The sequence below is a fragment of the Ascidiella aspersa genome, chromosome 4, assembly GCF_963924565.1.
Source record: "Ascidiella aspersa chromosome 4, kaAscAspe10.2, whole genome shotgun sequence".
Taxonomy (NCBI): Eukaryota; Metazoa; Chordata; class Ascidiacea; order Phlebobranchia; family Ascidiidae; genus Ascidiella; species Ascidiella aspersa.
In genome coordinates this window covers 55,957-79,658 of record NC_139450.1, presented here as the reverse complement: position 1 = coordinate 79,658, position 23,702 = coordinate 55,957, and the positions used below count along the sequence as shown (strand labels likewise).

General features: G+C 37.7%; 1 protein-coding gene across 1 annotated transcript in view; it reads right to left on the bottom strand.

Moving 5' to 3' along the window:
* Positions 1-23,702, bottom strand: part of LOC146146482 (NACHT, LRR and PYD domains-containing protein 12-like) — a 59,312-nt gene that overhangs the window by 7,827 nt on the left and 27,783 nt on the right. The window contains exons 12-13 of the mRNA XM_083386810.1: positions 12,586-12,741; positions 4,254-4,409 (exon numbers count right to left, since the gene is read on the bottom strand). Coding sequence (XP_083242936.1) covers positions 4,254-4,409; positions 12,586-12,741 — 312 coding nt within the window. The remainder of the gene's footprint in view (positions 1-4,253; positions 4,410-12,585; positions 12,742-23,702) is intronic.

Below are 23,702 nucleotides of genomic sequence, written 5' to 3'. Positions count from 1 at the left end.
ATAGTTTCGTAACAATGAATAGGTTTCAGGATTTTTTTTGTAAAACAACAAATAAACAAAATATAAAAGTTGTGAATCCAGGTTTTTAAAAACGAAAAACTACTCGCGTACCACCTGAACAACCTTCACGTACCACAGGTTGGGAACCCCTGCTCTAGACGAAGCATTGTGTGTTATTCGGCGTTTAAAATTTAGGAAATAGGTTAACACTTGTATATTTTAGCCTCATTAATTGGCTTCACGCATCTTTTATGACAGAATATTTTTCACTAAACACAAATTTCGCATCAGCTTAAGCTTGACATACGTTAGCGCGACCTGGTATTTCGTATTTTCAGCGCGGCTTCGGTTTATTATTAGGTGCAAACGAACACTTTCACAGATGGTACTTCTCCCCATGTAATTCAGGAAAGTCGAGCATACTGTTAGTGAACCACGATTGTGCTACTAGCGGTGTACATTGCGCTAGCTGTAATATAGTGTTTACAGAGATGGAGTTGCACACTAATTGCACATGAAACCTGGTCGAATTTCAGGGCGTTTTGACACCCTGCAAGAAATCCAGGGCGTCAAAAAACGCTCTGCACACCCACGTTCGGCGCCTATGCTCGTAAGCGCTGGAATAGATAGTGTTAGCGTGGCAGGAAAATGGCAGCTGCTAAAGATGCATTTATGCAGACGGTATCAGCGTCAATCTAAAATTATAATCTATTTTAGAAATTGCAGTATTTTATTTACATTCAAGGAATCGGTCGCGAAACTATCTTGGGATGAGGTTGGTCGTTCGTTTGGTGACGATTACAGCAACATTTTTGCTCTTATTGATTTACTGCTTTGTTTGCCGGCTAGTTCTTCCGAAAACGAGCGTGGATTCAGCAACATGAAATTGAAAAAAACTTCGAGAAGCACTGGTCTAGCCACTGACACGATGAACGACTTGACGGTGGTGCAAATGTGCTCCGCTAATCTTGCACAATTCGACCCACAACCAGCCATTAACGTGTGGCTAAATGGAGCTAAACGCCGCAGAAAAGTAACACAAAAAGAATCGCCATCAAGATCTGTGGTCGTTGACGCTGATTGCAGCTCGGATGAATACGACAAGGACAGTGATTGTGACCAAGCTACAATCGACAAATGTAGAAATGAAAAGTGCTCTCATTAGCTCGTGTAGCTCTCATATCAGCTTGTAAATATTGTCAGTGTTATTTTTTCACTAAAGATTGTAGAAAAAATATATTTAAGGAATTGTTTACATTCTTTACATTGATGTTTTATCGCTTTTATCTTCACTTGATTTTTACACTGATGATGGCATGAGTTATTGCTGAAACGTCTGTAAATTGCGAAATGTTGATTTTATCGAATATTATGGCTTTGACATTTTTTTTTCTGATTGATAGCCACTCGCCCTTAAAAAGCGCTATGCATACTTTCGCATGTTGCGCCGCGGTGATTCATGAACTCTATAATAGCAATTTATGTTAAATCACATTATTAATGGCGTTATTGCAAGGAAAATTCGAATGCTGTAAAACGATGAAGGGAAACATATTGTGGCGATCTATTCTGATCCTAACAAAGGTATACTTGCTGTCGTAGGGCCACAAATATTTAATATTTCCGTTATTTAGCAGTTAAACTTTAACTGGTGGTTTTCATTAAGACATCATATACCTCTCTCGTGACGTTAGGGAACATATTTTATATTTATATTTCTTAAACGTGAATAGGGGGCACAAAGTGTTGTTTTATTGTGTAGTTGGTCTTAATACTATAGTATTATAGAGAATCCGGCTTTAAATATTGTTACTTTATAAGTCTTATTGTGTGTTTCCACTGTTACTTCACTGGGCAGTGCTTACATGTTATTTTACTGGCGCGATGGTGGGTAAAGTAGCAAGTTTGGGTATAAGAAATAACTTTATTTCTCTTCAAGAATTTTCTGTGATTGAACACAGTTTTTATTCCAATTTCCATATGAATTAACAACTCAAACTTGTACTAATAGGAACGAAATAACTTTGATAGATTAGTTCAGTGGTTCTCAACCTTTTATGCTTCGTGGCCCCCTTTGAAAGGCTCTCAACCCTCGTGGCCCCCTGCTTAAAAATAACTAGCATTGTATTTACTGGTTTTCACTTCTCCAGGTTAATAACAAATATAGCCATTAACCAACAAATAAAGGCACTTAGTTGCTCAAAAATGTAATAAATCAGTTATTTTAATTTAAGTTAACTAATTACTCATTACAAAGCTGGTTCCTGCCAAGGTATTTTTTTATATTTGGCTCTATTTTGTACTCAGCCAAGCGAATGATTTATGGATTTTTTACTTTTTTTACATGCATAACCTAGATGAATATTAGGTCTCGACCAACGGCATTTGACCGACAATTAATATTATCGGCAAGTAATTGGCCGCCCGAAAAAACGCTGACGCCGCACAACATGGCTACATGTAAAGCAGCACAGTTAATGTTTCGCCACAGCGACAGGCCTTTATCTAAACTTGCCACCCACGTACGTAGGATAAGGCGTAACTGTCCGCGATAAACAAATGAAAAGGACCCAATATTCTACTTTAAACATCCCTACACTGACGGTTTAAAAAACGTGTCTGAAAAATGAGTTAAAAAACGTTACAAGAAAGTTTTACAGTCATAATAACTGGCAATTGATAAAGGTGGTGACATTTTGGTTTTGCAATACCTAGCTAGAGAGTTGTGCCCGTAGCCAGCCTAAAATGTTTTGTGCGGTCAAATATTTTGAACTAGTGAGAGTATTTGGTTTGGTGCACCGCCTATCGATGCAGAAAAAAACAAGACACGCTGAGTAGGTAATAAGTTGACACTAGAACTGTTACCTCACAGCAATAAATCGACTGTATATAAAACATAAACAAATAACTATTTACTACAAATCCGTAATGACACTACGATTAAAATTCCATTATTCGCTTCCCGCCAGCGAGGCTCGTTACAACTTGATCGCTTTTTCCAGTCCAGTGTATCAACTGCTGTATCGAAGACAAATAAATATGAAAGCTCAAACCGTTTCGAGCAGCAACTGACTGAGTTTTAGCGCAATACTTAAAACTACTCAGATAGCAGAAACAAAATTACTAAAAATATTAAAGCTACATTACTAAAAGTACAGCAAACATAATAACTATATCGTCTGTGACGTAACAGTGTATGACAATTGAAGGTGTGGCGTGCCTGTGATTGTTGTGGAACTGTTCATAAACGCTACCAACAAATTAATTATTAAGAGTACAATATTTATCTTTTTCGGGGGGAGGGTTTTAGGTCTTTTTTCTTGGCCCCTGTCACCCCCTGGCTACGCCTATGCCCGTGGCCCCCCAATTACCGCTCCGCGACCGAAAACCCTGGGTTGGTTACAGAAATATTTTAATTAGTTAATGCAGTAGTTATAAACTTCACAGCATTAAGATATAAAAGTTGTTACCCTTGGGCTCTCAGCAGTGGATACATATTATTGGTGAATTTGACCCATTGGTTAATTAATATTATTTACTTAGGACGGTCTATTTATTTAGTGAGATGGTTTACCACAGCTGGCACTTTGTGGGTGAATCGGTCGACACAAAACACATTTACAATTAAGGGCACTAAAGCGGTGGAGGTAAAGTAGCAAACATAATAACATGCCACACATTTTTCGTCACGTTTGTTTGGCTAAGGTACAGTTTAAATTATTATCTGCATGCTGAAGGTGCAGTAGCTAAAATCAAAATTGTGACATTAAAACAAAATTTTAAGAAATTTCGTTGGAAAGGTAAAGTAGCAAAACGTTTCAATGTTTGATTTAAAGCGACATAGGTGTAGGTACAGTTTAAAATCATTACCCACGTATCAAAGGTGCAGTAGCAAAACACGAATATTTATTATCTTTGATAAAAATTAACAATATAATCATGCCAAATTATAAATTTATCATTTAACTTTCCGAATTTGCTTGTTCGGCAACTGTAGCAAAAAATGGATTTAATCTTTGAATGAATTAACAAATATTTTTATGCAATAAGCTATTAACTCGGCTAATAAAGTTGTTTAAAATAATGTTTAATAACTAATAGGTGTATGTGCACCTAAGATAACGTAAAAAAAACATTTTATTTTTACTTTTGGCTAAATTTTAAATGGAACAGTTCTATTAAATTTCACGAACTTGCTTGTTTGGCTACTGTACCTTTGACAGCTGCTTCTCGATTCTTTAAAAACCACCTACTTTGCAATCTTTGTTCTTGATGGCGTCGGTGAGTGGACAAATGTCTGTGATGCCACAATTGCTCAACCCCAACTCCTCCAACTTGTGAACAATCTCCGACAAACTTTCCACTCCGGCGTTTTGGATTTGGTTGTAGCTGAGGTCAAGCTCCTTCAACTAATTCATAGAAACATAACGTCGTGAGTTTAAATATTTCCATTCAATGTTTTGTTGAAATAAATTATTTTTTACAAAAAGCGAAACAAAATCTCAAGTAATTTTGGACGAAAATATACAAGTAGCAAAACATTGCAATGTTTGATTTACTGCAGAGGTGTGCATGTTAAAGAAAACACAAATGTTGGTGCGCGGCACGTTTTATTGCGGTATCGATATTTTAAGCAGAATGTAAACCGCGGTCACGTTTGAACTCGTAATAATGACTCTTTGTCCCGTTTTAAAAACATCGCCATTGCTGCAGTGGTAAATAGTTATGAGGTTTATTTTTTAACCTAAACGTTGTTAATTAAAAAAAATGTTTAACCCAGTCGTTGACGCCTTTGAAAAGTTTATTGGACTTGTGATGTACCCAGCCATAAAAAAATTAACTTTTTTGTATTTATTTAATTGTTTGTATTCGAAAATTATACGCAATTACTGCAGTTGTTCGGTAACAATAAGTTCAATTGCAAATGTCCCATAATATTATTTGTAAGCAGTGTTTTTTAAGATGTTTTGAGGGACCGAAACGGTCCACTGAACAATGCGGTATTTTATCGCATACTTGTGCTACAGCCGAGAATTAGCAATTAGTCTACGCAAGAATGTTGTTGCGATCTCTTAAGTTCATAACGGTCAGCCAAGCCAAAGCTTTAAAAATAACTGACTGTGAATATTTTATATCGCAATTATGTTTAGATACGAAACGAAACCATTGTGGACGCCCTTGGAAAATAGAAACGACCCACTAGAGGCGTCACGCAGCACGGAACCTCTGGTGCATATGGTTAACTTTGTAAATGGTTTAGTTGTAAATTTACAATTATTTTGTCATTATTTGCGGTTCAGCCATATAACTGAACAAGTCAGCAAAAAAATTTGTGTGGAAAAAGTAATTTATGCGCTACTAAAAAGATTTTCTGTTGGAACTGACAGCTTCGTATCAGCCACAGCGACTTAGTATCAGCCACAGCAAGCTTCCCAAGATGGCCTTCGTTCGACAAAGAACAAATTAAAACTAACTGGTTATGGAATAACTACAGTTTTAAGTTTGATTATTTCTCATATTTTGCAGTATTTGGAGATAAAGAAGTGCAAATGATCTGCACACACTATTCCACATTGCTCGTAAGCGCTGGAATAGATAGTGTTATCGTGGCAGAAAAATGGCATCTGCTAAAGATGCATTTATGCAGACGGTATCAGCGTCAATCTAAAAATATAATCTATTTTAGTAATTGCAGTATTTTATTTAGATTTAAGGAATCGGTCGCGAAACTATCTTGGGATGAGGTTGGTCGTTCATTTGGTGACGATTACAGCAACATTTTTGCTCTCATTGATTTACTGCTTTGTTTGCGGCTAGTTCTTCCGAAAACGAGCGTGGATTCAGCAACATGAAATTGACGAAAACTTGTTTGAGGAACCATCTAGCCCAGTGGTTCTCAAAAGGAGCCACTTGGCTCACTTTGGGGGAATTTAAAATTTTTGGGAGGAAAACTATAAGACTTAAATTAAAGTATACGTGAAGACAAAATGCTGCTTTAACTGTGACGCCATAAGGAGTCTGTCTGGTTTACAATATCTATATTGTTTCGTCACAGTAAGTAAAGTTTAGTAGAAGCACCAGGTGTCTGTTTCACACTGTTTAAGCAAACACTTCTTCTATTTCCCACTGTATATTGGTTGCTTGACATTTGCAAAACGCGGAGAATTTCGTGCATAACTGAAATATTGTGAATATTCCTTTTTTGATTTTTTTGGGGGGAGGAATTAACGGTGTTTGAGTCTTTAAGGGAGGAATATGAAAAAAACTTCGAGAAGCGCTGGTCTAGCCACTGATACGATGAGCGACTTGACGGTGGTGCAAATGTGCTCCGCTAATCTTACACAATTCGACCCACAACCAGCCATTAACGTGTGGCTAAATGGAGCTAAACGCCGCAGAAATGTAACACAAAAATAATCGCCTTCAAGATCTGTCGTCGTTGACGCTGATTGCAGCTCGGATCAGTGGCGTATCCAGGGGGGGGGGGGGGGGGGTTCGGACCCCCCCTTTTCGGAAGTGACATTAACGTTTTTTGTTCGTTTTTGTCAGGGTTTACCTCACCGTCCGAAGCTGCGTGTTTTTTTTCAGTGTAATTGGGTCACACGTCTTGCTCATAGGCGCCGAACGTGGGTGTGCAGAGCGTTTTTTGACGCCCTGGATTTCTTGCAGGGTGTCAAAACGCCCTGAAATTCGACCAGGTTTCATGTGCAATTAGTGTGCAACTCCATCTCTGTAAACACTATATTACAGCTAGCGCAATGTACACCGCTAGTAGCACAATCGTGGTTCACTAACAGTATGCGCGACTTTCCTGAATTACATGGGGAGAAGTACCATCTGTGAAAGTGTTCGTTTGCACGTATTAATAAACTGAAGCGCTGAAAGTACGAAATACCAAGTCGCGCTAACGTAGGTCAAGCTTAAGCTGTTAAGAAATTTGTGTTTAGTGAAAAATATTCTGTCATAAAAGATGCGTGAAGCCAATTATTGAGGCTAAAATATACAAGTGTTAACCTATTTCCTAAATTTTAAACGCCGAATAACACACAATGCTTCGTCTAGAGCAGGGGTTCCCAACCTGTGGTACGTGAAGGTTGTTCAGGTGGTACGCGAGTAGTTTTTCGTTTTTAAAAACCTGGATTCACAACTTTTATATTTTGTTTATTTGTTGTTTTACAAAAAAAATCCTGAAGCCTATTCATTGTTACGTAACTATCCCCGTTGTTTTGTACCATTATACGATCTTCGAAATACAGGTCATGTCAATAAGTAGCACAGTTGCTTTAAAAAGCCATACAACGCTGTGGGACAGTGGTTCCTAGGGGGCGCCAAGCAATTCTTAGGTAGGCGCAAGGTCTACTTTCCAGTATTTAACTTTTTATACTGATTTATTCAGTTCCATGTTGCGATAGGTATTAAATATGCTTGTATGCCGCCCTATGCATAACATCAAAATTACACGTTTAGAAAAGAAACTGAGAAAAAATCGAGTTGCGAACTTCGAGGCTGCTTATGTTTAATATAGTTTCTCGAATTTTGGGAGAATATTTGCTACTTATTACCGCCTATTTGGCTGTGTTTAGTCAGAACTGTGTTTAGTCAGAACTGTGTTTAGTCAGCCTATTTGGCTGTGTTTAGTCAGAACTGTGTTTAGTCAGCCTATTTGGCTGTGTTTAGTCAGAACTGTGTTTAGTCAGAACTGTGTTTAGTCAGCCTATTTGGCTGTGTTTAGTCAGAACTGTGTTTAGTCAGCCTATTGGCTGTGTTTAGTCAGAACTGTGTTTAGTCAGCCTATTTGGCTGTGTTTAGTCAGAACTGTGTTTAGTCAGCCTATTTGGCTGTGTTTAGTCAGAACAGTATGATATAGTTGAAGAAGATCCACCTTCTCCACAAACTGTGTTTTGTCAATTTTAACAACAAAACTACGTAAACATTTAGCGTTTCGCGCGAACTACGAATTACTTCTTTTTGCGCAACACTAATTGGGGGGAACTCAGACATTTTTGCGCCAATTTGGAATGTTATTTGCAGTAAATAGCCTTCGCATTGTGTGTCATAACACTTTTTAAAACACGATTACCGCAATATGTCTGTCAAATCAGCTCGATGTAAACCAATATATCGAGCACGAGCAACTTTTGTGTGTCTCCCAAATTAAAGTTTAGCCAATACAAACCAAATGAACGCAATTTATTTCGCTCTTCGCGCCACGAAGAGTTAACTTTTACAGAAAAAACACGGGACAATTATCAAAGGGGCGCAGCAGAAAAATAGGTAAGAACCACTGTTCTAAAAAAAGTGGTACGCGTGGCAGTACAGAGTGCCCCAAGTGGTACGAGATCGTAAAAAGGTTGGGAACCCCTGGTCTAGAGTCATAATTCCTAGTGTTCAATATGCTGAGACGTTTGGTCTCTCAAATCGATAAATAGACGTAATATTCCGAACAAAGCTTTTCAACGCCAAACTTATATAAAAATAAAAAAAACACTGCTTGTGTGGTCGACCGTAAACACGGAATGCTTTTTTTCTTTCACCTTTCGTTCAGGTTGGCTGATTAGCAAAAATGTATTCCACAATTGACCACCCTAAGTTAAGCCTTTTTTCTTTTCTCGCTAAAAACGTCGAGTTAGGGTATTGTTTAACACTGTTCGCTGTCTGCGATAGTATTTGATGTTGGTGTAACAACGGAATTTTTGTAACTAACGCAATTCCCTTGAAAAGTTTGTTTAAATTCGCCTTTTTTATGTAATGATAGTTGCCGCAAAATTATTTTCATATCCAAAGACCACGTGCTTGGTGTGCAATTGACACAACTTATTTTCTCTAAACCGCAGCTTGTATTTAGCTAACTTGACACACGGCTCGGCGCAGATGTGGCATAATTCAACCCGGAAAAACGTGCTGATAGTCGAATTATGATTCTTCCAAAATCAATCACACATACTTACCGTCTTGGTCTAGTTTCTCGCCTGAAGTAAACGATTACACACTGAGCTGTTTCGACGCACGTGTTCGCTTTACGTCTTAAAGGTTCGCTTTTGCTGGACGTTTATTGGCTGTGTCTGGTTGTATGAGTCGTTCTCTTTACTATTTTATAACGTCATTCCCTTCACTATTTTATGACGTCATTAGTGATTAAGCAGATAAAAATTAGGGGATTTCCCTAAGTTGAAATTTCGGGATTCCCCTTTTCAAAGACTTTTTCAAAAGACGCCCTGGGATTTCGAAAGTTCGGCGCCTATGGTCTTGCTAATGGGAACCAAAATCAAACGCAAAACGTCGTTTTCCGTTTCTTGTTTGGTCGACCGTGAACGCAGGATATTTTTTCTCTTTCGCCTTTCGTTATTCGTTCGGGTTGGCTGATCAACAAGTGTGTGTTCGACAATTAATAACATCAATCAAGCGGTCTCTGTAATTCATCGCGCCCGCTGCCTCTACGACAAACTATACACGAGTCCATTTTAAATACTTTTTGACTATTTTAACTACGTAAGTGCGAAAATTTTTAGCGCATCGCGCGAATTTTCTTTTTTCTTTTTGATGTTGTCTATTGATATAGATTAGCGCTTCTCTATCGTTGCGCCGTGGAGGGCTGCCAAGTGCGTCGCGGACAAACGGAAAACGTATTCAAAAATATTGGACACATATTTTTTAACATTTCTTTTATTTTTATTTTCGACAATGTAATAAAAACTTGCAAGAAATTTTTAAAAATGCCGTTTTCCCCCCCAAAAAATCGCTCTCGCTTCGCTCGCCAGGTCTACACCTAGTTTAAAAGGTTAAAAACACTGAACTAGATTAACTACTGAAGTGGCGTTTTTGCAGATGTCGCGCTAATCAAATAACACCGGGAAAAGGCGATCTTCGTTTAGTATTGCAGGTGGCGAAAGACGTGCTTTTAATTTAGCGTAGTCCCGTAAATCGATTTACCAAAATCGATCACATATATTTCTCCTGAAGTTAACGATTGCACACTAAGCGGTCTCGCAGCTGGTGTTACGTGCTTAATTAGCACTACAAAATTATCACCGGTTGCTAATTACGCCGACTGTAAATTCTAACATTCATTCTTAATTTAGCGCCTTGGTTCTTAAATGTAGGGCTAGGAATTAGGTTTTCGCATTTCGGGACATGTATAATGACGTAATATTTTTGTGCGCTCTGGTGTTCGCCGTTAATTGGACTCTAGACATTTTTTTTCCTGCTCTAAACAACGCTGCAAATCTCACGATCATTTATCGCTTGTTTTCCGGCGCGGTTTAACTTCTCACGAAAAGGTCCGCCCAATGTTATCTTTCCACGAAACGGCCGCCCTGTAAGGCGGGCCTGGGGTTTCCGGGAGCGCGTTTTTTTTTCTTGTCTTGCTTTAAAAAGTGGTACATAGATAGCTGTTTTCAGGCAAACTTGTGTAAAAACGTGCTGCTCAAAACCAGATTGAAAAGCACGAAAAAATATTCTTTGGATAAATTTTCAATCTATATTGCTCGAAATAATGATATTTATAATAAAATTTAATAGAAATTGTCACAGTCACATTACAACATGCCCCATAGTATGCATATTACCTTTGGGATAGATTTGTTGAAAACAAAGACACATAAACCTTGCAAAACCAGGCTAAAGTACGCGCGAAGCGCGAAAAATTTTTGTATTTGCGTAATTAAACAACCAAAAATATACTTAGGGCTAGGCCTTAGGTGGAAAAGCATAACCTGGTACATCCTTAATATGCTGATGCTAATGTTATACCAGTAAAATTAACAGGAATTGGAAATTCAACTCAATATAGAAGTACTTGCCAATTCAAAGCAAAACTGCCAACATGTAACAATTGTAGCCTATGATCAAAAGTGTGTACTTTTTAAAATAATAAACAGTCTATATGCCTTACACTAGCTTTTTCTCACTAAACAATGTGCTTCACACTACCGTAACTTTTTTCAAAATAACACAACAAAATGAATATCTGCCAATTGTGTTGTGTAATGTTATTACATATTTCCGCAGTTCAAAAATAGATGTGATTAAACATGTGTGGAAACAACCACAAGGTATTTTGTAAATTGGATGTTGAAAAAAAAAAAATATTTTTTTTTTACTTAAAATTTTTTTACACCAATTTCTTCGGTTTTCTGGCTGATTCTTCGGCCTACATAGTCGCCAAGTCGCCAGCATTCTGCCATACTGTTGTGAAATTATCGAGTAAAACTTTAAGTGTCATTATGCTCTGTCTGTCGGTTTTTTGTAAGTAATTGTGTGTGTCTAAGTGTCATTATGGTTTGTGGTGTGGTAATATTCTACTCTTGCAACCAATACACCTGTACATCGGGTTTTCTTGTTGTTGTCTTTAATATAAGTCCTCTTTGGTAGGTTATCTAATGCCCGAAAATAAGGACTCACTAGCGACTTTACAGAAGGCCTAGGTAATTTTCTAGAATTGCTAGTTAAAGTCGTAACACTGGCGCCTGGCAGGATTGTCGGCGACGTACGTGTGTGTTTTGCGTCTAAACGTTTGCTTTTGCTGGACGTTAATTGGCTGTTTCTGATGATTTTTTCATTGTTTATGACGTCATTACCATCGCTATTTTATGACGTCATATCTGTCACTATTTTATGACGTCATTAACGTCAGACGAAAAAACGAGGAATTCCCGAAGTTGAAAATTCGGGACCCCCCCGTTTTGGATTTCTGGATACGACCCTGGCTCGGATGAATACGACAAGGACAGTGATTGTGACCAAGCTACAATTGACAAATGTTGAAATGAAAAGCGCTCTCATTAGCTCGTGTAGCTCTCATATTAGCTTGTAAATATTGTCAGTGTTATTTTTTCACTAAAGATTGTAGAAAAAACATCTAAGGAATTGTTTACATTCTTTACATTGATGTTTTATCGCTTTTATCTTCACTTGATTTTTACACTGATGATGGCATGAGTTATTGCTGAAACGTCTGTAAATTGCGAAATGTCGATTTTATCGAATAGTATGGCCTTGACATTTTTATTAAAATTACTAAAAACCCGTGTATTGTGTTTCAAATGTTTACATTGTTTTAAGCGTGAACTGCTTTATGGGTCATTAATTTGTTTATCCATGCTTGGAAATAAACGACCAGACTTTTATGAAAACTAATGTTTACGTATAGAAACCATAAGACAGGTTAACGATAACCCAAGAAATGACCGCGCTAGGACGGAAATTTGCAGACGGCTTGCCAACAAATTTGGCGAGTGCCGATTGATAGCCGCTCGCCCTTAAATTTAATGAGCACCAAAGCGCTATGCATACTTTCGCATGTTGCGCCGCGGTTATACATGAACTCTATAATAGCAATTTATGTTAAATCACACTATTAATGGCGTTATTGCAAGGAAAATACGTATGCTGTAAAACGATGAAGGGAAACATATTGTGGCGATCTATTCTGATCCTAACAAAGGTATACTTGCTGTCGTAGGGCCACAAATATTTAATATTTCTTAAACGTGAATAGGGGGCACAAAGTGTTGTTTTTTTGTTGTTGGTCCTAATACTATAGTATTATAGAGCACTTGTCGAGAATCAACTTTAAAAACAACCTACTTTGCAATCTTTGTTCTTGATGGCGTCGGTGAGTGGACTGATGTCTGTGATGCCACAATCCCTCAACCGCAACACCTCCAACTTGTGAACAATCTCCGACAAACTTTTCACTCCGGCGTTTTGGATTTGGTTGCCGTTGAGGTAAAGCTTCTTCAACTAATTTAAAGAAACATAACATCGTGAGTTTAAAGATTTCCATTCAATGATTCGTTGAAATAAATTATTTTGCACAAAAAACGAAACAAAATCTCAAGTAATTTTGGACGAAAATATACAAGTAGCAAAATACCGCAAAAAGTTTTAATGTTTGTTTCAAGATGACGTCAGGGAAGGTACAGTTTAAATTATTACCCGCATATGTATTAGATATTTGAATCAATTACCAAATATTTTTAATAATGCACTAGTTATAAACTTAAGCTATTTACCCGGCTAAAAAGTAGTTTCAATTAATGTTTAATCACTAATGGGTGAGGGTGTATATGTTCGCAAACAAGCCAAAAAAATATTTTCCTTTTATTTCGAAAATAAGTTTATAACGAAACAAATTTCAAGTAATTTTGGCCGAAAATTTAAAGTAAAGTAGCAAAACATAGCAATGTTTGATTTACTGCAGAGGTGTGCATGTTAAAGAAAACACAAGTGTGGGCGGCCGTACGTTGATACAAATTTTGCCAACTCAATAAAAGTTGGTTTGTGAAACTGACCTAACAGTACACATGTTTTTAAATATAGTCCTAATGCGTCAAGTCTCCTTCTAATAAACCTCTTGCCATTTTGAAACCCTTTTTTAGCTTCGCGCGATTGACGTTAATCGGTTGCAAATGCAAAGGCGTTCACTTTGGGTCGCGACAATCTTTAAATTTATGTATAGGGGCGTATTTTTGTTACGATTTATGGTTTGCATAAGCACACAAAAGAAATGTGACATCGTTGCCTCTGGTTTTTTCGCTAGTATTGTCACACAATATTTTTGTCAATGTTTATTATAACGTCACACAGGTCCAGGATTAGCCTTGTACCTTTAAAACAGTGGTCGGCAAACTGTGGCCCGATGTGGAACTTTTTGCAATGTAACAGCGTCTAAACCTTAGACGGGCTTTTGAGGGCCTCAACCAATGTGCGTTAATGCCCACGAGAGTTTGTTGCACAAGATGGGTGGGTCTTATTCTGCTATCAATCAAGAATGTGATACCAGGGTACAGCGCAATCTGCGCTCAACTTGGAGATCTTACAGCAAAGGAAAGGGTGAAGGAAATTATTTTTCGGTAAATTTGATTGGTGATGTAAAACATAGAGCGGTAGCTATTTACGGCCGATGAAGAGATCTGATGTTATGTCTTTATAGCATTTACTTGCCGATGTGCTAACCCCGATTCATTCGTTATCGCTGTGTCTACAGTCTGACCAGGCAACCTTGGCTGATGTGAAGGAAAAGTTTGACATAACATTAGATGTCCTTCGCATTCTTGAAGAAAGGTAGTTTTCTACAACAAACGTATACTTTTCAGTTTACATCGATAATTCCCAAGACTGTATTTTTTAAGTTAGTAAATTCATATTTTAGAAATGGTGCTTTTCTAAACAAATATTACGAAGAAGTTAATTTCGAGGAAACATTTAATGGGGAAGAAATGCGTGACATGCCGATTACTGAACAGGTCAGCATTAATTTTTGGTTGAAAAAGTAATTTATCCGCTAGAAAAAAGATTTTCTGTTGGAACTGACAGCTTCTTATCAGCCACAGCGATTGCAAGCTTCCCAAGATGGCCTTCATTTGACAAAGAAGAAATTCGAAGTAACTGGTTATAGAATAACTACAGTTTTAAGTTTTGATTATTTCTCATATTTTGCAGTATTTGGAGATAAAGAAGTGCAAATGATCTGTACACACTATTCCACATTGCTCGTAAGCGCTGGAATAGATAATGTTAGCGTGGCAGAAAAATGGCAGCTGCTAAAGATGCATTTATGCAGACGGTATCAGCGTCAATCTAAAATTATAATCTATTTTAGTAATTGCAGTATTTTATTTAGATTCAAGGAATCGGTCGCGAAACTATCTTGGGATGAGGTTGGTCGTTCGTTTGGTGACGATTACAGCAACATTTTTGCTCTTATTGATTCACTGCTTTGTTTGCGGCTAGTTCTTCCGAAAACGAGCGTGGATTCAGCAACATGAAATTGACGAAAACTTGTTTGAGGAACCGTCTAGCCCAGTGGTTCTCAAAAGGAGCCACTTGGCTCATCTTTCGGACCCCCCCCCCCCCTTTTCGGAAGTGACATTAACGTTTTTTGTTCGTTTTTGTCAGGGTTTACCTCTCCGTCCGAAGCTGCGTGTTTTTTTTCAGTGTAATTGGGTCACACGTCTTGCTCATAGGCGCCGAACGTGGGTGTGCAGAGCGTTTTTTGACGCCCTGGATTTCTTGCAGGGTGTCAAAACGCCCTGAAATTCGACCAGGTTTCATGTGCAATTAGTGTGCAACTCCATCTCTGTAAACACTATATTACAGCTAGCGCAATGTACACCGCTAGTAGCACAATCGTGGTTCACTAACAGTATGCGCGACTTTCCTGAATTACATGGGGAGAAGTACATCTGCGAAAGTGTTCGTTCGCACGTATTAATAAACTGAAGCGCTGAAAGTACGAAATACCAAGTCGCGCTAACGTAGGTCAAGCTTAAGCTGATGCGAAATTTGTGTTTAGTGAAAAATATTCTGTGATAAAAGATGCGTCAAGCCAATTACCGAGGCTAAAATATACAAGTGTTAACCTATTTCCTAAATTTTAAACGCCGAATAACACACAATGCTTCGTCTAGAGCAGGGGTTCCCAACCTGTGGTACGTGAAGGTTATTCAGGTGGTACGCGAGTAGTTTTTCGTTTTTAAAAACCTGGACTCACAACTTTTATATTTTGTTTATTTGTTGTTTTACAAAAAAAAACCTGAAGCCTATTCATTGTTACGTAACTATCCCCGTTGTTTTGTACCATTATACGATCTTCCAAATACAGGTCATGTCGATTGTCAACAAGGAGGAGTACAGCTGCTTTAAATAACCGTACAGCGCTGTTGGACAGTGGGTCCTAGGGGGCGCCAAGCAATTCTTAGGTAGGCGCAAGGTCTACCTTCCAGTATTTAACTTTTTATACTGATTTATTCAGTTCCATGTTGCGATAGGTATTAAATATGCTCGTATGCCGCCCTATGCATAACATCAAAATTACACGTTTAGAAAAGAAACTGAGAAAAAATCGAGTTGCGAACTTCGAGGCTGCTTATGTTTAATATAGTTTCTCGAATTTTGGGAGAATATTTGCTACTTATTACCGCCTATTTGGCTGTGTTTAGTCAGAACTGTGTTTAGTCAGCCTATTTGGCTGTGTTTAGTCAGAACAGTATGATATAGTTGAAGAAGATCCACCTTCTCCACAAACTGTGTTTTGTCAATTTTAACAACAAAACTACGTAAACATTTAGCGTTTCGCGCGAACTACGAATTACTTCTTTTTGCGCAACACTGATTGGGGGGAACTCAGACATTTTTGCGCCAATTTGGAATGTTATTTGCAGTAAATAGCCTTCGCATTGTGTGTCATAACACTTTTTAAAAAACACGATTACTGCAATATGTCTGTCAAAATCAGCTCGATGTAAACCAATATATCGAGCACGAGCAACTTTTGTGTGTCTCCCAAATTAAAGTTTAGCCAATACAAACCAAATAAACGCAATTTATTTCGCTCTTCGCGCCACGAAGAGTTAACTTTTACAGAAAAAACACGGGACAATTATCAAAGGGGCGCAGCAGAAAAATAGGTAAGAACCACTGTTCTAAAAAAAGTGGTACGCGTGGCAGTACAGAGTGCCCCAAGTGGTACGAGATCGTAAAAAGGTTGGGAACCCCTGGTCTAGAGTCATAATTCCTAGTGTTCAATATGCTGAGACGTTTGGTCACTCAAATCGATAAATAGACGTAATATTCCGAACAAAGCTTTTCAACGCCAAACTTATATAAAAATAGAAAAACACTGCTTGTGTGGTCGACCGTAAACACGGAATGCTTTTTTTCTTTCACCTTTCGTTCAGGTTGGCTGATTAGCAAAAATGTATTCGACAATTGACCACCCTAAGTTAAGCCTTTTTTCTCTTTTCTCGCTAAAAACGTCGAGTTAGGGTACTGTTTAACACTGTTCGCTGTCTGCGATAGTATTCGATGTTGGTGTAACAACGGAATTTTTGTAACTAACGCAATTCCCTTGAAAGGGTAGTCTAACTGTGTTTGTTTAAAGTCGCCTTTTTTATGTAATGATAGTTGCCGCAAAATTATTGTCATATCCAAAGACCACGTACTTGGTGTGCAATTGACACAACTTATTTTCTCTAAACCGCAGCTTGTATTTAGCTAACTTGACACACTGCTCGGCGCAGATGTGGCATAATTCAACCCGGAAAAAACGACATCCGTTTTGCAGGATGCGAAAGACGTGCTTGTAATTTAGCGTGGTACCTTACATGAAACTAAACTTGGGGAACTGCACTGCTGATAGTCGAATTATGATTCTTCCAAAATCAATCACACATACTTACCGTCTTGGTCTAGTTTCTCGCCTGAAGTAAACGATTACACACTGAGCTGTTTCGACGCACGTGTTCGCTTTACGTCTTAAAGGTTCGCTTTTGCTGGACGTTTATTAGCTGGTTGTATGAGTCGTTCTCTTTACTATTTTATAACGTCATTCCCGTCACTATTTTATAACGTCATTAGTGATTAAGCAGACAAAAATTAGGGGAATTCCCTAAGTTGAAATTTCGGGATTCACCTTTTCAAAGACTGTTTCAAAAGACGCCCTGGGATTTCGAAAGTTCGGCGCCTATGGTCTTGCTAATGGGAACCAAAATCAAACGCAAAACGCCGTTTTTCGTTTCTTGTTTGGTCGACCGTGAACGCAGGATATTTTTTCTCTTTCGCCTTTCGTTATTCGTTCGGGTTAGCTGATCAACAAGTGTGTGTTCGACAATTAATAACATCCATCAAGCGGTCGCTGTAATTCATCGGGCCCGCTGCCTCTTTAACAAACTATACACGAGTCCATTTTAAATACTTTTTGACTATTTTAACTACGTAACTGCGAAAAATTTTAGCGCTTCGCGCGAATTTTCTTTTTATGTTTTGATGTTTTCTATTGATATATATCAGCGCTTCTCTATCGTTGCGCCGTGGAGGGCTGCCAAGTGCGTCGCGGACAAACGAAAAACGTATTCAAAAATATTGGACACATATTTTTTAACATTTCTTTTATTTTTATTTTCGACAATGTAATAAAAACTTGCAAGAAATTTTTAAAAATGCCGTTTTCCCCCAAAAAAAATCGCGATCGCTTCGCTCGCCAGGTCTACACCTAGTTTAAAAGGCTAAAAACACTGAACTAGATTAACTATTGAAGTGGCGTTTTTGCAGATGTCGCGCTAATCAAATAACACCGGGGAAAAGCGATCTTCGTTTAGTATTGCAGGTGGCGAAAGACGTGCTTTTAATTTAGCGTAGTCCCGTAAGTCGATTTACCAAAATCGATCACATATATTTCTCCTGAAGTTAACGATTGCACACTAAGCGGTCTCGCAGCTGGTGTTACGTGCTTAATTAGCACTACAAAATTATCACCGGTTGCTAATTACGCCGACTGTAAATTCGAACATTCATTATTAATTTAGCGCCTTTGTTCTTAAATGTAGGGCTAGGAATTAGGTTTTCGCATTTCGGGACATGTATAATGACGTAATATTTTTGTGCGCTCTGGTGTTCGCCGTTAATTCGACTCTAGACATTTTTTTTCCTGCTCTATACAACGCTGCAAATCTCACGATCATTTATCGCTTGTTTTCCGCCGCGGTTTAACTTCTCACGAAAAGGTCCGCCCAATGTTATCTTTCCACGAAACGGCCGCCCTGTAAGGCGGGCCTGGGGTTTCCGGGAGCGCGTCGGTTCCCGTAAAAAGGAGTTTTGTTTTAGCGTATATTACGAGCGGCTGACCGCCTACAGCTCAGTAGACGTCTGGGTGTAGCCTTGTGAAATCAGGCTGGCAGAATCTTGCCAGCCTTCTGGTGACAAGCATTTTTGGCGAAAATTCTTCGGTTTTTGGTTGCGCCCCTAAACCTAAATGATGTGTTCGTCTAAGGAATGTTTGAACCTTGCCATGTTTTGTCGATAAACAAGGCTATTAAGTAAATTGGACAACAAAACGTAGCGCCGAAGGCGCGAAAATTTTTGGACATTAAGTCATTAACTAATACATAAGGGACATGTGAAGGTGCAACCTTGGGCCTAGGGGTGTACGTACATGTCTGCTTTTCTTGCTTTAAAAGTGGTACATAGATAGCTGTTTTCAGGCAAACTTGTGTAAAAACGTGCTGCTCAAAACCAGATTGAAAAGCACGAAATAATATTCTTTGGATAAATTTTCAATCTATATTGCTCGAAATAATGGTATTTATAATAAAATTTAATAGAAATTGTCACAGTCACATTACAACATGCCCCATAGTATACATATTACCTTTGGGATAGATTTGTTGAAAACAAAGACACATAAACCTTGCAAAACCAGGCTAAAGTACGCGCGAAGTGCGAAAAATTTTTGTATTTGCGTAATTAAACAACCAAAAATATACTTAGGGCTAGGCCTTAGGTGGAAAAGCATAACCTGGTACATCCTTCATATGCTGATGCTAATGTTATACCAGTAAAATTAACAGGAATTGGAAATTCAACTCAATATAGAAGTACTTGCCAATTCAAAGCAAAACTGCCAACATGTAACAATTGTAGCCTATGATCAAAAGTGTGTACTTTTTAAAATAATAAACAGTCTATATGCCTTACACTAGCTTTTTCTCACTAAACAATGTGCTTCACACTACCGTAACTTTTTTCAAAATAACACAACAAAATGATTTCTGCCAATTGTGTTGTGTAATGTTATTACATAATTCCGCAGTTCAAAAATAGATGTGATTAAATATGTTTGGAAACAACCACAAGGTATTTTGTAAATTGGATGTTGAAAAAAAAAAAAAAATTTTTTTTTCAAATTTTTTTTTTTACTTAAAATTTTTTTACACCAAATTGTTCGGTTTTCTGGCTGATTCTTCGGCCGACATAGTCGCCAAGTGGCCAGCATTCTGCCATACTGTTGTGAAATTATCGAGTAAAACTATAAGTGTCATTATGCTCTGTCTGTCGGTTTTTTGTAAGTAATTGTGTGTGTCTAATTGTCATTATGGTTTGTGGTGTGGTAATATTCTACTCTTGCAACCAATACATCTGTACATTGGGTTTTCTTGTTGTGGTCTTTAATATAAGTTCTCTTTGGTAGGTTATCTAATGCCCGAAAATAAGGACTCACTAGCGACTTTACAGAAGGCCCGGTGACGCACGTGTGTGTTTTGCGTCTAAAAGTTTGCTTTTGCTGGACGTTAATTGGCTGTTTCTGATGATTTTTTTATTGTTTATGACGTCATTACAATCGCTGATTTATGACGTCATATCTGTCACTATTTTATGACGTCATTAACGTCAGACGAAAAAACGAGGAATTCCCGAAGTTGAAAATTCGGGACCCCCCCGTTTTGGATTTCTGGATACGACCCTGGCTCGGATGAATACGACAAGGACAGTGATTGTGACCAAGCTACAATTGACAAATGTTGAAATGAAAAGTGCTCTCATTAGCTCGTGTAGCTCTTATATCAGCTTGTAAATATTGTCAGTGTTATTTTTTTACTAAAGATTGTAGAAAAAATATATTTGAGGAATTGTTTACATTCTTTACATTGATGTTTTATCGCTTTTATCTTCACTTGATTTTTACACTGATGATGGCATGAGTTATTGCTGAAACGTCTGTAAATTGCGAAATGTCGATTTTATCGAATATTATGGCTTTGATATTTTTATTAAAATTACTAAAAAAAACGTGTATTGTGTTTCAAATGATTACATTGTTTTAAGCGTGAACTGCTTTATGGTTCATTAATTTATTTATCCATGCTTGGAAATAAACGAACAGACTTTTATGAAAACCAACGAATAGAAACGAATAGAAACCACAAGGCAGGTCAACGATAACCCAAGAAATGACCGCGCTAGGACGGAAATTTGCAGACGGCTTGCCAACAAATTTGGCGAATGGTATTTGGCCAGGCGGGCGAGTGCTGATTGTTAGCCGCTCGCCCTTAAATTTAATGAGCACCAAAGCGCTATGCATACTTTCGCATGTTGCGCCGCGGTGATTCATGAACTCTATAATAGCAATTTATGTTAAATCACATTATTAATGGCGTTATTGCAAGGAAAATTCGAATGCTGTAAAACGATGAAGGGAAACATATTGTGGCGATCTATTCTGATCCTAACAAAGGTATACTTGCTGTCGTAGGGCCACAAATATTTAATATTGCCGTCATTTAGCAGTTAAACTTTAACTGGTGGTTTTCATTATGACATCATAGACCTCTCTTGTGACGTTAGGGAACATATTTAATATTTATATTTCTTAAACGTGAATAGGGGGCACAAAGTGTTGTTTTATTGTTGTTGGTCTTAATACTATAGTATTATAGAGAATCCGGCTTTAAATATTGTTACTTTATAAGTCTTATTGTGTGTTTCCACTGTTACTTCACTGGGCAGTGCTTACATGTTATTTTACTGGCGCGATGGTGGGTAAAGTAGCAAGTTTGGGTATAATAAAATAACTTTATTTCTCTTCAAGAATTTTCTGTGATTGAACACATTTTTTATTCCAATTTCCCATATGAATTAACAACTCAAACTTGTACTAATAGGAACGAAATAACTTTGATGGGTTAGTTCGGTGGTTCTCAACCTTTTATGCCTCGTGGCCCCCTTTGAAAGGCTCTCAACCCTCGTGGCCCCCTGCTTAAAAATACCAGGCATTGCATTTACGTGTTTTTACTTCTCCGCGTTAATATCACATACAGCCATTAATCAACGAATAAAGGCACTTAGTTGCTCGAAAATTTAATAAATCAGTTATTTTAATTTAAGTTAACTATTAGTCATTACAAAGCTGGATCTTGTCAAGGTATTTTTTTATATTTGGCTCTATTTTGTACTCAGCCAAGCGAGTGATTTATGGATTTTTTTACTTTTTTTACATGCATAACCTAGCTGAATATTAGGTCTCGACCAACGGCATTTGACCGACAATTAATATTATCGGCAAAATTTGGCCGCCCGAAAAAACGCTGAAGCCGCACTACATGGCTACATATAAAGCAGCACAGTTAATGTTTCGCCACAGCGACAGGCCTTTATCTAAACTTGTAACTCGCGTACGTAGGATAAGGCGTAACTTTACGCGATAAACAAATAAAAATTAACCGATATTCTACTTTAAACATCCCTATACTGACGGGTCAAAAAACGTGTCTGAAAAATGAGTTACAAAACGTTACAAGAAAGTTTTACAGTCATAATAACTGGCAATTGATAAAAGTGGTGACATTTTGGTTTTGCAATACCTAGCTAGAGAGTTGTGCCCGTGGCCAGCCTAAAATGTTTTGTGTGGTCAAATATTTTGAACTAGTGAGAGTATTTGGTTTGGTGCACCGCCTATCGATGCAGAAAAAAACAAGACACGCTGAGTAGGTAAAAGTTGAGGCTGAAGCTGATACCTCACAGCGATAAATCGACTGTATATAAAACATAAACAAATAACTATTTACTACAAATCCGTAATGACACTACGATTAAAATTCCATTATTCGCTTCCCGCCAGCGAGGCTCGTTACAACTTGATCGCTTTTTCCAGTCCAGTGTATCGACTGCCGTATCGAAGACAAATAAATATGAAAGCTCAAACCGTTTCGAGCAGCAACTGACTGAGTTTTAGCGCAATACTCAAAACCATTCAGATTGCAGAAACAAAATGACTAAAAATAGTAAAGCTACATTACTAAAAGTACAGCAAACATAATAACTATATCGTCTGTGACGTAACAGTGTATGACAATTGAAGGTGTGGCGTGCCTGTGATTGTTGTGGAACTGTTCATAAACGCTACCAACAAATTAATTATTAGGAGGACAATATTTATCTTTTTCGGGGGGAGGGTTTTGGGTCTTTTTTCTTGGCCCCTGTCACCCCCTGGCTACGCCTATGCCCGTGGCCCCCCAATTACCGCTCCGTGACCGAAAACCCTGGGTTAGTCAAAGAAATATTTTAATTAGTTAATGCAGTATTTATAAACTTCGCAGAATTAAGATATTAAAGTTGTTACCCTTGGGCTCTCAGCAGTGGATACATATTCATATTATTGGTGAATTTGACCCATTGGTTAATTATTATTATTTATTTAGGACGGTCTATTTATTTAGTGAGATGGTTTATCACAGCTGGCACTTTGTGGGTGAATCGGTCGACACAAAACACATTTACAATTAAGGGCACTAAAGCGGTGGAGGTAAAGTAGCAAACATAATAACATGCCACACATTTTTCGTCACGTTTGTTCGGCTAAGGTACAGTTTAAATTATTACCTGCATGCTGAAGGTGCAGTAGCTAAAGTCATAAATATAACATTAAAAAAATAAAACAAAACAAAATTTTAAGAAATTTCGTTGGAAAGGTAAAGTAGCAAAACGTTTCAATGTTTGATTTAAAGTGACATAAGTGTAGGTACAGTTTAAAATCATTACCCACGTATCAAAGGTGCAGTAGCAAAACACGAATATATACAATCTTTGATAAAAATTAACAACATAATCATGCCAAATTATAAATTTATTATTTTTGGTAAATTTTCCAAATTTGCTTGTTCGGCAACTGTAGCAAAAAATGGATTTAATCTTTGAATGAATTAACAAATATTTTTATGGAATAAGCTATTAACTCGGCTAATAAAGTTGTTTAAAATAATGTTTAATAACTAATGGGTGTATGTGCACCTAAGATAACCTACAAAAAACCAATTTTTTTTTAATTTTTGCTAAATTTTAAATGGAACAGTTCTATTAAATTTCACGAACTTGTTTGTTTGGCTACTGTACCTTTGACTGCTTATCGAGAATCAACTTTAAAAACCACC